Source organism: Taudactylus pleione, unplaced genomic scaffold, assembly GCF_031769625.1.
Source record: "Taudactylus pleione unplaced genomic scaffold, aTauple2 ptg001616l, whole genome shotgun sequence".
NCBI classification, from domain to species: domain Eukaryota; kingdom Metazoa; phylum Chordata; class Amphibia; order Anura; family Myobatrachidae; genus Taudactylus; species Taudactylus pleione.
The window spans coordinates 29,799-44,352 of NW_028286013.1; the positions used below are offsets into that span (position 1 = coordinate 29,799).

The 14,554-nt window shown below is 44.1% G+C and overlaps 1 protein-coding gene across 2 annotated transcripts; it reads left to right on the plus strand.

Moving 5' to 3' along the window:
- The first annotated feature begins 2,403 nt into the window (after window positions 1-2,403).
- LOC148442104 (uncharacterized) lies at window positions 2,404-13,187 on the plus strand. 2 transcript variants are annotated; one of them, XM_088464219.1, is made up of 6 exons: window positions 2,404-2,469; window positions 2,726-2,804; window positions 2,925-3,022; window positions 3,175-3,904; window positions 6,918-7,136; window positions 7,308-13,187. In XM_088464219.1, the coding sequence occupies exons 2-6, from the start codon at window positions 2,768-2,770 to the stop codon at window positions 9,089-9,091; spliced, it is 2,868 nt and encodes a 955-aa protein (XP_088320345.1). In that variant the 5' UTR covers window positions 2,404-2,469; window positions 2,726-2,767; the 3' UTR covers window positions 9,092-13,187. The 2 variants fall into 2 exon arrangements, with proteins under 2 accessions (XP_088320345.1, XP_088320346.1); XM_088464220.1 differs by lacking the exons at window positions 2,404-2,469; window positions 2,726-2,804; window positions 2,925-3,022 and having other exon boundaries at window positions 3,615-3,904; window positions 6,915-13,187.
- Window positions 13,188-14,554: the final 1,367 nt, after the last annotated feature.

The window sequence follows — 14,554 nt, forward strand, 5'->3', positions numbered from 1 at the left end:
CCAGATGATACATAACAGGAGCTGGGGAAGGATGTGTGAGAAGGACACAGACAGGCCATGTAACAAAGGGCTGCACTCCCTCAGCTGAGACTGTCTGTCAGGGCGTCTTGTTATCCTGAGCAATAGAGACTCTCAGACAGCCAGTGGCTGTGACAGTCCGCAGAGTGTCACTGATTATCCCCCAGGACATGTCTCACCCCATCTTACGCTGCACACACACGGCCGGCAGGCTGGTCACCAGGGATCGCAAAATACGCACTATATCACGTTTTTACGCGCTACAGGCACTGTGGGACTCAGTTTCTAAAAATGAGTGGGTCCCGCAGGACGTGCTGTCAGTCACTGGTCTGTGCTCACCGCAACAGCCAATGGCAATAACAGCCCTCAAAGTCTTCCCAACCAATCACAGGTGGCACAGTTTTCTTGTCCAATTGCCGCCCGAACCCTGCAGACAACCTCCCTCTGCCTCCTACCCTTCCCCCGGCAGTTGCTATGATGTTATCGCGGGCTCCCGCTTGTGACTGCAGGGACTGCTGCCTCCTCCCTGGTAAGCTAACTGGGGGGGATTGCCTGTATGACCCGCGGGCCATGGCTGTATTGTAATCGGCCCTGCAGTGTCTTGTCATGCAGGGCCGGTTCGAGGGCTGTTCCAGTGTGCCTACACCTGGGCACATGATTTGTGATAACCCCCCAGCCGCCGGCAACAGTGCTGGGGTCTAGGGCAGGTGACACTGTCAGTGTGCCACTGGCCAGCCTACTCTGCCTCCAGTCTGCCCACCCTGGAAGCCGCTAGGATATTATTGCAGGCTGGTCCTTGGGATTGTTGGTACTGCTGCGCCTCTCCAGTAAGCCGGCTCCCTGAGGGCACTGCCTATTTCATCTGCGGCTGCATCATAGTTGGCTCAGAATTTTCTGGTCACACAGGACAGCCACCACTGAGACCTTGACTTGTGCTGAACCTCAACTGTCAACAACAGTACGAGGGTCCAGGGCAGGTGACATTGTCAGTGCGCCACTGCCCAGCCCACTCTGCCTCCATCTGCCCTGCAGCTTCAAGTTCCTCTGTCTGGGCCTGGCTGCCGGCATTGCGCCCCTCCTGCCATTATGCGAAGACTCCCAGGCTACAGACTTATCAGCATTTCGGCCTCTCCCCACAGTCCATGGACAAAACTCAAAAGTAAGCAGTTAACCCCCTTCTTGCCTTCCACTACTGCCCCAGCTGCTATCTATCCTTACCCCTCACCCTAACCCCAGTACTGCCTGCCCTTATCCCCCCATTACCCCCAGTACTGCCCCAGCTGTTATCTATCTTTACCTCCTCCCTACTCCCTGCACTGCCTGTTGCTAACCCCCTCCTTGCCCCCAGTACTGCCCTAGCTGCTATCTACCCTTACCGCTCGCCCTAACCCCATTACCCCCAGCGTTTAACCTCCATTACCCCAGCTGCTATCTATCCTTACACCTCACCCTAACCCCAGTACTGCCTACCCTTATTCCCCCATTACCCCCAGCTGTTATCTATCCTTAACTCCTCCCTACTCCCTGCACTGCCTGCTGCTAACCCCATCCTTGCCACCAGTACTGCTACTGCCCCAGCTGCTATCTACCCTTATCCTACCCTTATACCTCACCCTAACCATAGTACTGCCTGCCTTTAACACCCCCTTACCCCCAGTACTGCCCCAGCTGCTATCTATACTTACTCCTCATCCTAACCCCAGTATTGCCTGCCCTTAAGCCCCCCTTACCCCCAGTACTGCCCCAGCTGTTATCTATCCTTACCTCCTCCCTACCCCCAGTAGTGCCTGCCGTTAACCCCCTGCTTGCCCCCATTACTGCCCTAGTAGCTAACCCTATCCCTCCCCCTAACTCCCAGAGCTGTCCCATCTGTTGTCTGCCCTCATCCCCATAATATGTGATGGGACCCAGAAACCATGGAGTAGGACCCCAATTTCTTAAAGTGAGGGGACCCTGGTACCCACAAATTTTTTGCGGTCAGCGTGATCACTGGTCACACATGACACCTACATCTGAGGTGCTGTAATTTGTGATTTTGTCATTTGTGCAGAGTGACTGATGGAATTCTGAATTGCTTAACCCTTTGTCTTCTGGGCTGCCTGCTCTCCTATTTCTGTTATTATCCTCTTCTGTTCCCTTCCCCATCCCCTGTGTTACTGCCACCTCTACAGCTGTTACACCCTCTGCTGTGTGCTGACATAACTGGGGAGATGAGGGGATCTGTATTCAGTGATATTTTGAGTCTCCCCCAATACACAGGATTACACAGTAGTGAAGAAGACATCCGGTGAGTGTGAGACAAACAGCAGCCATCCCTGTGTGTCAGGAGGACTGAGCAGGACCCAGAGCCCCATCACGGTGCCTCCACCTCACTCACTGATACATGAGAGAGACAATGACCAGAAGATCCTGGAACTCACCAATGCGATCATTCAGCTGCTGACTGGGCAGGTGACAGCTGGAAATGGGACATTATACAGTAACACCAGTGGATGTGTCTGGGTGATGACTGGAGAGGTGACTGCTGGGAATGGGACATTATACAGTACCACCAGGGGATGTGTCTGGGTGGTGACTGGAGAGGTGACTGCTGGGAATGGGACATTATACAGTAACACCAGGGGATGTGTCTGGGTGATGACTGTATCATTGTGTGTGTCAGGTTCCTATAAGGTGTCAGTATGTCACTGTCTATGTCTCCATACAGGAGGGGGAGGATATAGAGGAACACAAGGGTCTGTACAAGAATATGATGATGGAGAATCACCAGCCTCTCACATCACTGGGTAAGAGAAGACTGACATTTAATATAGAGGGGAGAGCAGCTATGGGGGCCCTCCTATATACACACATCATCTGATAATCACATAGATCCAACATACTCAGTCACTGTGTGTCTCCTACAGATGGACCCAGTAACAGAAATACCCCAGAGAGATGTCCCCATCCTCTTTATTCACTGGATTGTATAGAGGAGAATCACAGGGTCCCACAGGAGCATCAGGTAGGTGGGATTTAGGGTCTCACCAGTATACCAAAGTGACAGTCACTATATGATGTGTAGAGATGCTGTGTGTGTTTTATCCACTGATATTGTACTGTTTATTCTCAATCAATGAAATCAAACATTTTTACAAGAACACAATTTCTGTTTAGGGTACAGCTCAGACTAATAAGGTAGAAGATATAGAGGGAGAAGAAGAGACGTATGTGACTGATATGAAGGTTGAAAATATAGAGGGAGCAGAAGAGACATATGTGACAGATATGAAGGCAGAAGATATAGAGGGAGAAGAAGAGATGTATGCAACTGATATAAAGGCAGAAGATATAGAGGAAGAAGAACAGACGTATGTGACTGATATGAAAGCAGAAGATACAGAGGGAGAAGAAGAGACGTATGTGACTGATATGAAGGCAGAAGATATAGAGGGAGAAAAAGAGACGTATGTGACTAATATGAAAGCAGAAGATACAGAGGGAGAAGAAGAGATGTATGTGACTGATAAGGCAGAAGATACAGAGGGAAAAGAAGAGACGTATGTGACTGATATGAAGGCAGAAGATATAGAGGGAGAAGAAGAGACATATGTGACTAATATGAAAGCAGAAGATACAGAGGGAGAAGAAGAGACGTATGTGACTGATATAAAGGCAGAAGATATAGAGGGAGAAGAGGAGACGCATGTGACTGATATGAAAGCAGAAGATACAGAGGGAGAAGAAGAGGCGTATGTGGCTGATATGAAGGTAGAAGATATAGAGGGAGAAGAAGAGACGTATGTGACTGATATGAAGGCAGAATATATAGAGGGAGAAGAAGAGACGTATGTGAGGTGTGATCAGCAGTGTAAGGAGGAGGAAATCCGTACAGATATCAGCACAGGTGAGTAATAAACACATTACAGAAAAAAATCACATATTCTCCTTTCTAAGTCACTTCAACAATCTCTTATCATACACCTTCCACTGTCAGTACAAACTAATGAGAAAAATGTATCTGTCCAGTTGGGGAGTTGGGAGCCATCAGCCCCTATTATACTCCTGCTCTCCCCCTCACATCATGTCACTGTGTTTTACCAGCCCAGAGATCTGACCAGTCTCCTCCCCACTCTCTCTGGTGTATCTCATACATCAGGAGCCATCAGCCCCTATTATACTCCTGCTCTCCCCCTCACATCATGTCACTGTGTGTTACCAGCCCAAAGATCTGACCAGTCTCCTCCCCACACTCTCTGGTGTATCTCACTTACTGAGATATAGATCACAGCAGGGTGCAGCTAGTATGACCTGTGTGTGATATAATGTATAGGCCATGCCTGCACTCTGTTACACATACTGAGATGGAGATCCGGTGAGTGTGAGTACACAGGAGGATACAGATAGTATGACCTGTGTGTGATATAATATATAGACCATGCCTGCACTCTGTTACACATACTGAGAAGGAGATACGAAGAGTGTGAGGACAAAGCAGGGTGCTGATAGTATGACCTGTGTGTGATATAATATATAGATGATGCCTGCCCTCTGTTACACATACTGAGATGGAGATCCGGAGAGTGTGAGGACACAGAAGGGTGCAGCTAGTATGAACTGTGTGTGATATAATGTATAGACCATGCCTGCACTCTGTTACACATACTGAGATGGAGATCCGGAGAGTGTGAGGACACAGCAGGGTGCAGTTAGTATGACCTGTGTGTGATATAATGTATAGACCATGCCTGGACTCTGTTACACATACTGAGATGGAGATCCGGAGAGTGTGAGGACACAGCAGGGTGCAGCTAGTATGACCTGTGTGTGATATAATGTATAGACCATGCCTGCACTCTGTTACACATACTGAGATGGAGATATGGAGAGTGTGAGGACACAGCAGGATACAGCTAGTATGACCTGTGTGTGATGTATAGACCGTGCCTGCACTCTTTTACACATACTGAGATGGAGAACCGGAGAGTGTGAGGACACAGCAGGGTGCAGTTAGTATGTCCTGTGTGTGATATAATGTATAGACCATGCCTGCACTCTGTTACACATACTGAGATGGAGATATGGAGAGTGTGAGGACACAGCAGGATACAGCTAGTATGACCTGTGTGTGATATAATGTATAGACCATGCCTGCACTCTGTTACACATACTGAGATGGAGATCCGGAGAGTGTGAGGACACAGCAGGATACAGCTAGTATGACCTGTGTGTGATATAATGTATAGACCATGCCTGCACTCTGTTACACATACTGAGATGGAGATCCGGAGAGTGTGAGGACACAGCAGGGTGCAGCTAGTATGTCCTGTGTGTGATATAATGTATAGACCATGCCTGCACTCTGTTACACATACTGAGATGGAGATATGGAGAGTGTGAGGACACAGCAGGGTGCAGCTAGTATGTCCTGTGTGTGATATAATGTATAGACCATGCCTGCACTCTGTTACACATACTGAGATGGAGATATGGAGAGTGTGAGGACACAGCAGGATACAGCTAGTATGTCCAGTGTGTGATATAATGTATAGACCATGCCTGCACTCTGTTACATATACTGAGATGGAGATATGGAGAGTGTGAGGACACAGCAGGATACAGCTAGTATGACCTGTGTGTGATATAATGTATAGACCATGCCTGGACTCTGTTACACATACTGAGATGGAGATCCGGAGAGTGTGAGGACACAGCAGGGTGCAGCTAGTATGACCTGTGTGTGATATAATGTATAGACCATGCGTGCAGTCTGTTACACATACTGAGATGGAGATATGGAGAGTGTGAGGACACAGCAGGATACAGCTAGTATGACCTGTGTGTGATATAATGTATAGACCATGCCTGCACTCTGTTACACATACTGAGATGGAGATATGGAGAGTGTGAGGACACAGCAGGATACAGCTAGTATGTCCTGTGTGTGATATAATGTATAGACCATGCCTGCACTCTGTTACACATACTGAGATGGAGATATGGAGAGTGTGAGGACACAGCAGGATACAGCTAGTATGACCTGTGTGTGATATAATGTATAGACCATACCTGCACTCTGTTACACATACTGAGATGGAGATATGGAGAGTGTGAGGACACAGCAGGATACAGCTAGTATGTCCTGTGTGTGATATAATGTATAGACCATGCCTGCACTCTGTTACACATACTGAGATGGAGATATGGAGAGTGTGAGGACACAGCAGGATGCAGCTAGTATGACCTGTGTGTGATATAATGTATAGACCATGCCTGTACTCTGTTACACATACTGAGATGGAGATATGGAGAGTGTGAGGACACAGCAGGATACAGCTAGTATGACCTGTGTGTGATATAATGTATAGACCATGTCTGCACTCTGTTACACATACTGAGATGGAGATATGGAGAGTGTGAGGACACAGCAGGATACAGCTAGTATGTCCTGTGTGTGATATAATGTATATACCATGCCTGCACTCTGTTACACATACTGAGATGGAGATCCGGAGAGTGTGAGGACACAGCAGGATACAGCTAGTATGACCTGTGTGTGATATAATGTATAGACCATGCCTGCACTCTGTTACACATACTGAGATGGAGATCTTATCATTAGAGAGTATGTATATGTATGGGTAAAGCCGGGCATGTCTTATAGCTACACAGTATGGAGATGTTGGGGTACAGCCGGGCACGTCTTATTATAGTTACACGTCATGGAGATGTTGGGGTACAACTGGGCACGTCTTATAGTTACACAGTATGAGATGTTGGGGTACAGCCGGGCACGTCTTATTATAGTTACACAGTATGGAGATGTTTGGGTACAGCCGGGCATGTCTTATTATAGTTACACAGTATGGTATAGCTCTGCAGGGAGGCTAATTCCCATATAATTATTCTGTTCCCAGCAGATGGACAAAGCAGCAGGAATAACTTGGGGAGACGTCTCATATTATTTCCAGATTGTGACCTAGATGATAACTTCTCTCAGGACTCTCCAGGAGAAAACCACATTACCCCCAGTATACATCCAGCATCTCACAGTGCAGATATGGCATCTGATCCCACTAACCATGATAAATGCTCCCCTGATAATCCCAGTAGTGTTACACACAGCTCAGAACACACAGGTGATAAACCATTGTCATGTTCTGAATGTGGGAAAGGATTTACCAAGCAGATCAGTCTTTCTATACATCAGAAGAGAGTTCACGCAGCTGAGAGGCCTTTTCTGTGTTCTGAGTGTGGGAAATGTTTTACACTTAAATCAGTTCTTGTTACACATCAGAGAAGTCACACAGGTGAGAAACTATTTCCATGCTCTGAGTGTGGGAAATGTTTTACACAGAAATCATATCTTGTTAGACATCACAGAAGTCACACAGGTGAGAAACCATTTCCATGTTTTGAGTGTGGTAAATGTTTTACACAGAAATCAAGTCTTGTTTCACATCACAGACGTCACACAGGTGATAGGCCATTTTCATGTTCTGAGTGTGGGAAATGTTTTACATTTAAATCAGACCTTGTTAGACATCAGAGATGTCACACAGGTGAGAAACCATTTCCATGCTCTGAGTGTGGGAAATATTTTACACAGAAATCAGATCTAGTTACACATCAGAGACGTCACACAGGTGAGAAACCATTTCCATGTCCTGAGTGTGGGAAATGTTTTAAACGGAAATCAAATCTTGTTGAACATCAGAGAAGTCACACATGTGAGAAACAATTTTCATGTTCTGAATGTGGGAAATGTTTTAAACATAAATCAGCTCTTGTTACACATCAGAGAAATCACACAGGTGAGAATATATTTCCATGTACTGAATGTGGGAAATGTTTTACATTTAAATCAGATCTTGTTACACATCAGAGACGTCACACAGGTGAGAAACCTTTTTCATGCTCTGAGTGTGGGAAATGTTTTACACAGAAATCAGCACTTGTTCGACATCAAAGACGTCACACAGGTGAGAAAGCATTTACATGTCACGAGTGTGGGAAATGTTTTGCACAGAAATCACATCTTGTTATACATCACAGACGTCACACAGGTGACAAACCATTTCCATGCTCTGAGTGTGGGAAATGTTTTACACAGAAATCAGAACTTGTTAAACATCAGAGACGTCACACAGGTGAGAAATCATTTCCATGCTCTGAGTGTGGAAAATATTTTACATGCTATTCAATACTTGCTTCTCATAAGAGAACTCACTCGCGTGAGAGGCCATTTTCATGTTTTGAGTGTGGGAAATGTTTTACATTTAAATCAGATCTTGCTACACATCAGAGAACTCACACAGGTGAGAAACCATTTCCATGTCCTGAGTGTGGGAAATGTTTTACACGTAAACAATATCTTGTTGTACATCAGAGATTTCACACAGGTGAGAAACCATTTCCATGTCCTGAGTGTGGGAAATGTTTTGCACAGAAATCACAGCTTGTTATACATCAGAGATGTCACACTGGTGAGAAACTATTTCCATGTCCTGAGTGTGGAAAATTGTTTACAAAGAAATCAGCTCTTGTTGCGCATCAGAGAAGTCACATAGGTGAGAAACCATTTTCATGTTCTCAGTGTGGGAAATGTTTTACACAGAAATCATATCTAGTTACACATCAGAGATGTCACACAGGTGAGAAACCATTTCCATGTCCTGAGTGTGGGAAATGTTTTACACAGAAATCACATCTTGTTAGACATCAGAGAAGTCACACAGGTGAGAAACCATTTCCATGTTCTGAATGTGGGAAAAGTTTTACACGTAAACCATATCTTGTTGTACATCAGAGAAGTCACACAGGTGAGAAACCATTTCCATGTTCTGAATGTGGGAGATGTTTTACACTTAAATCAAATCTTGTTAGACATAAGAGACATCACATAGGTGAGAAACCATTTCCATGTTCTGAGTGTGGGAAATGTTTTATACTTAAATCAGTTCTTGTTACACATCAAAGAACTCACACAGGTGAGAAATCATTTCCATGCTCTGATTGTGGGAAATGTTTTACAACGAAATCTGCTCTTTTTAGTCATCGGAAACTTCACACAGGAGAAAAACAATGTGTATGAGCCTATAGAAATATATAGAAATTGCAGCGGTATTTGCAGTACTGTAATATCATTGGGAATTATCAGAACAAGCATAAATACAGTTTTAGCCTAGATTGCTGTCCCTGCTTGTTGAAGGGTAAATTACATTTGCATTATCACACTTTGGGTCTGATTCAGCAGCGGAACCAAATGCAGCTGCAGTCTCTTACAGATCGCAGGTACTAATATATGCTAATGCCGAGGTACAACCACCATAACCACACCCACTGCTTCCTTCTCATTATCATCCAATGTCACCCTCCTGTGTAATCATCGGTACCATCTCCGCACATTAAGCAGTCACACAACATTTGCATCAGGTCTGACCAGCCGCAAACACTGCAGCTCTCCTGACATGCAGAGAGGTGCAGCTGCCATCGCTATGGCTAATTTATACATGCCCATGACATGGTGATCACACACACAGACACGCCTGCATGACATGGCGATCACACGGACAGACACGGCTGCAGTTTTCTGTCCACCCCCCTGCTACCGCCCTGAAACACTGTCACCCTGCCACTCTGTATATGATGAATTCCTCTGTGCGTCCGTAATAGCAATGTGATCGCTGTGTGTGCGCAGTGTGACTTATACGTAGGTGTGATGGGAGACAATCGCTCTATCTGCGTAACTATCATCATTGTGTCCTCTGCTGAATCAGCCCCTATATACTTTATATTACACTTTATTATATATCCACACAGATGTCACCAACATAGGGCTCCAACAGGTTCCTCATGTAATGGCTTTCAGCTTCCTTATTCTATAAGATTAGAGGTTCCCACACTCCGCTATTACAGGCCAGGTATTAAGGATAATCCATGCTTGAGCACAGGTTACTTAATTTAACCATTTGGACTGAAGCATGGATATCCTTAAGCTCTGGCCTGTAATGGGGGAGTTTGGGAAGTTCTGTATTAAATTATTATTGTGCTATTGGCCTATTTGTGAAATAACAAGACCACATGATGTAATATAGGGACATAACTAATCTGTCACCATGACAATGTGTTGGGGATGTAATATGGAAAGTGGGAAACTATGACATCATGTGATGACTGGGCTGTATGTGACAGGGTGAGATGGGTGATATAATGAAATATGTAACCTCTGATTTTATCTCACTGGATCCAGTATTCTCTGGTTGGGTTTCCTGGTAAATGGATCTCTAATCTCCTTACAGCAGTCTGATGTCTAGGTTACAGAGGATCTAATTAGAATTAAGCAGTTACACTATTCCAAAGGATAAGAACATTAAAATCATGATCACTTATGTAATTTATACATTATTAGGTAATGTTGTTAGTGTAGGGACATGGGAAGCTGCTGGTCCTGGTATAAACCACTAACAGTAATGTCCATTAGGTGCATCAGGCTCCTGATAAGCCCAGCAGAATACAGATGTGAGCAGGGTACATAGTAATGGAGGAATAATACAGGGACATCACAGGTTAAGTAGGATCAGTACCGATTGTCCTCAGTATGTCCTGCACTGTTATAAACCTACAAAAATATGAGCTCAAAGAGTTTGGTAACAAGAAAACCAGACACCGCACGGACCTGTCTGACGTCCATGTGGGGTAACACAGCTGCGTGTGGCGCTTGTTTGTTAGTATTTACCACACTTTTTGACCTGAATGTTTTTGTACATTGTTAGTAAAGCTGAAATAGTGCCCAGTTGTCCTCTTGGTGGTGCACATGTTCTGTGATGGCCTAGGTGTAAGATCTAGTGATTTGCTGTAAGACGGGATTTAGTGGAAAGGAAGTATAGAGGTTTCTGCATGAGGGTGAGTTGTGTCTCATGGGCTGGTCACACTAGGCCACAGCTGGCAAAAGAAAATAACAGAGATAGGGACAGGGCAGTTAGCTATTGACCAGGGTACAAGCCAAGGTCAGGGCCACCGAAGAACAAATGTCAGGCATAAGCCGGGTCAGTATTGGTCAGTCAGACAATTACTATGGACCATACTCAATTAGGCTGCGAAAAGACATCATTTTTGCAGGTTTGACTTATCCCTGTATTCAATTTTCATGACTTTTCACCGGAGCGAAAAGGTGGCAAAATAAAGTGCAGAACTGGGGTTTTGGGGTACAAACTTAAAAAAAAAAAACACCATACACCCCTTGGACAGTCCCCAAAAGATGTTCTGTGTTAAAGAAAAATTTAAAAGTACCACAGGAATCCACAAAAAAGGTACTTTCATTTTGGGGGCGAAAAAAAAAAAGTTGGGGGACAAACTTCTAACTAGCAAAATAGATTTCAGGGGGGGGTCCCCAAGTATGCCCCAGGTGTTTTTTTTAATTGCAGGTGGTTGCATCAGGTGGATTTTTTAAAATTTTTAAAACTTCACATTAGCCACTTTAAAATATGCTAGTACCCATTTTCTTGTACCCCAAATTTGATGGGACACCTTATTTTCACCCCCAAAATACTGCTAAATGCTATTCTTCACCACTTGTGCAAAGACACTAAATATCACCTATTGAGACCATTTAAAGACCCCAAATACCTTTTAGCAGGGCTATTCGGGGGTACCCATAGTGAACCCCCATGTCAGAGCATCTTTTGGAGGGTGTCAGACTGATTTGGGCAAAAATGACATGACTTTTTGCTGATTTCGTTTTTTTGCCGGGTCCCGTTTTCAACTATTTGGAATGATTACGGGGATACGTGGGGACGAGCGCGATAAGTTTTCGACCCTGCAACCTGTGATGACGCGAAAAGTCCGGCAACTGACTTTTCGCTCCAAATTGAATATGGCCCTATGTCTCATTCTGAACTGGATATAAACTGACATAAAGCTGTATTACTCTGTCACTTTAGGTACCGGTGATTATAGGTATATATTGGGGTGATTATAGGTATATATTGGGGTGATTATAACTATATATTGGGGTGATTATAGGTATATATTGGGATGATTATAGGTGTATATTGGGGTGATTATAGGTATATATTGGGGTGATTATAGCTATATATTGGGGTGATTATAGGTGTATATTGGGGTGATTATAGGTGTATATTGGGGTGATTATAGGTATATATTGGGGTGATTATAGGTATATATTGGGGTGATTATAGGTATATATTGGGGCTGCACCAGCTCTCCGTATTCCTCGGTTCTTGTTATGTAGTTTTTATTGCTGTCTTTTAGCTTTATCCTAACTTTGCTCTTAGTACCTTTATACTGTGACTGTCTTAGTGTCCATTTCTCATACCCAAACAAGGAAGGTTTTGTCTTACACGTGTGCCCCTCTTTCCTGTCTCCTGTCACTGTGACACCGCTCTGGTGTTGGGGATTTGCTCTCTGATGGGCACCTGCATGGATACACTGGCCTGTCCTGTTATTACCTCCTATCATGGTATATATCAGCATGTTGTTAGTACATATGTATTAGATATTATGTCATCTCTATTGTATGTGTGCCATGGAGGGAATGACAGCACTGTGCGAGTATCATATCCTGCAGCTTATAATACATGAGTAATACAGAAATGACGTATTGTACACAAGCCATGAATAATAACAGGAATTGCTCTGTATGAGTAACTGGACGTTACAGGACTATTATGTGCAGGATGTTACTCTCATCATTAATGTAAGGACCATATTATACCAAAGAGAGAAAGCCAGGACAGCTATTCCTCATGGATGGCTCCTAATACGTACAGACCCCACCTGATCGAAAATGCCAGGATGCTGCACATCTCTGAGCGTTGGATGTATGATCTGTTATCTATATACAGGTGCACAGCACAGCGTCACTACACCAGTATGCCGGGAGCCTCACATCATTACTCTGTACTGTTACCTAGCTGTATCCATGTCAGTCTTGTCTGCTCATAGTTGTAATGGAGTTGAATGAGCTGAAATACTCTGTGCTGCTGTTACCATTCTCTTTTTAGTTACAGATTTCCAGCACCACCCACATTATCTGCTGCTTGTGTGTCTGCCCCCAGGTTTGCAGGATACAGCAGCTCATTTTATAATCTGCTTTTCTTGCATTCACACAATATTATAGTAATCTGTGTTATTACGTATGCAATAAATAACATTCCAAGTGTTACTACAGGAGGAAACTATATTGTAATCTTGCAATAAAATGACTCTGATGTAGAAAATTCTGCCTCACTGCTGTGTTTAGTATAACTTGGGTGTAAAGGGGCCTATCCATTAGAAGATCTTTCTGATAGACAAAAGACAAAAGATTTATCTTTTGAAAACTCCTGGGGCTGCTGTGACAGATATCTGACATGTACATGACAGATTTTTTGCAAACGACGAACGATATCGCATGACATCATTCTGGGAGTGGATTTTTTTTTTTTATGTTTCTATTCATTTACATTAAAAAATCTTTCGTCGTTTACCGCAACAGATATATCTAATATCTGTCAGCGATAAACGATAATTGACCAACATGTTGGAGAGACAAAAGACCAAATTTGTCGGCCGCGGGAGTGCGCAATTTTATCGTTCAGAGCCTACTATCCATTAGCAGATAAATTGAACGACTGAACGAAAAAAAGTTCATCTTTCAAATTTATCTGCTAATGGATAGGCCCCTTAAAGGAAAGGGCGAGGTGTGGGGGGAATGAGGGGGAGGGTGATATATAATAATATAATGGTCAGTAATCGGGAAATATAATTAATTGAAAAAAAAATCTACAAATGTAAGTAAAGCCCATAATGTGGTGTAATGGGTACAAGGACCTGTGTATAATGTGGTGTAATGGGTACAAGGACCTGTGTATAACGTGGTGTAATGGGTACAAGGACCTGTGTATGATGTGGTGTAATGGGTATGAGGACCTGTGTATAATGTGGTGTAATGGGTACGAGGACCTGTGTATAACGTGGTGTAACGGGTACAAGGACCTGTGTATAATGTGGTGTAATGGGTACAAGGACCTGTGTATAATGTGGTGTAATGGGTACAAGGACCTGTGTATAATGTGGTGTAATGGGTACAAGGACCTGTGTATAATGTGGTGTAATGGGTACGAGGACCTGTGTATAATGTGGTGTAATGGGTACAAGGACCTGTGTGTAATGTGGTGTAATGGGTACGAGGACCTGTGTATAATGTGGTGTAATGGGTACAAGGACCTGTGTATAATGTGGTGTAATAGGTACGAGGACCTGTGTATAATGTGGTGTAATGGGTACAAGGACCTGTGTATAATGTGGTGTAATAGGTACAAGGATCTGTGTATAATGTGGTGTAATGGGTACAAGGACCTGTGTATAATGTGGTGTAATGGGTACAAGGACCTGTGTATTATGTGGTGTAATGGGTACGAGGACCTGTGTATAACGTGGTGTAACGGGTACAAGGACCTGTGTATAATGTGGTGTAATAGGTACAAGGACCTGTGTATAATGTGGTGTAATGGGTACAAGGACCTGTGTATAATGTGGTGTAATGGGTACAAGG

What these genes read in the sequence shown, in the direction of transcription:
- LOC148442104 (XM_088464219.1), top strand. Translation starts at nt 2,768, where the DNA reads ATGATGATGGAGAATCACCAGCCTCTCACATCACTGG. An exon ending in CCAGCCTCTCACATCACTGG is followed by an intron (nt 2,805 to 2,924) that starts GTAAGAGAAGAC and finishes TGTCTCCTACAG; the next exon opens with ATGGACCCAGTAACAGAAAT. An exon ending in GGGTCCCACAGGAGCATCAG is followed by an intron (nt 3,023 to 3,174) that starts GTAGGTGGGATT and finishes ATTTCTGTTTAG; the next exon opens with GGTACAGCTCAGACTAATAA.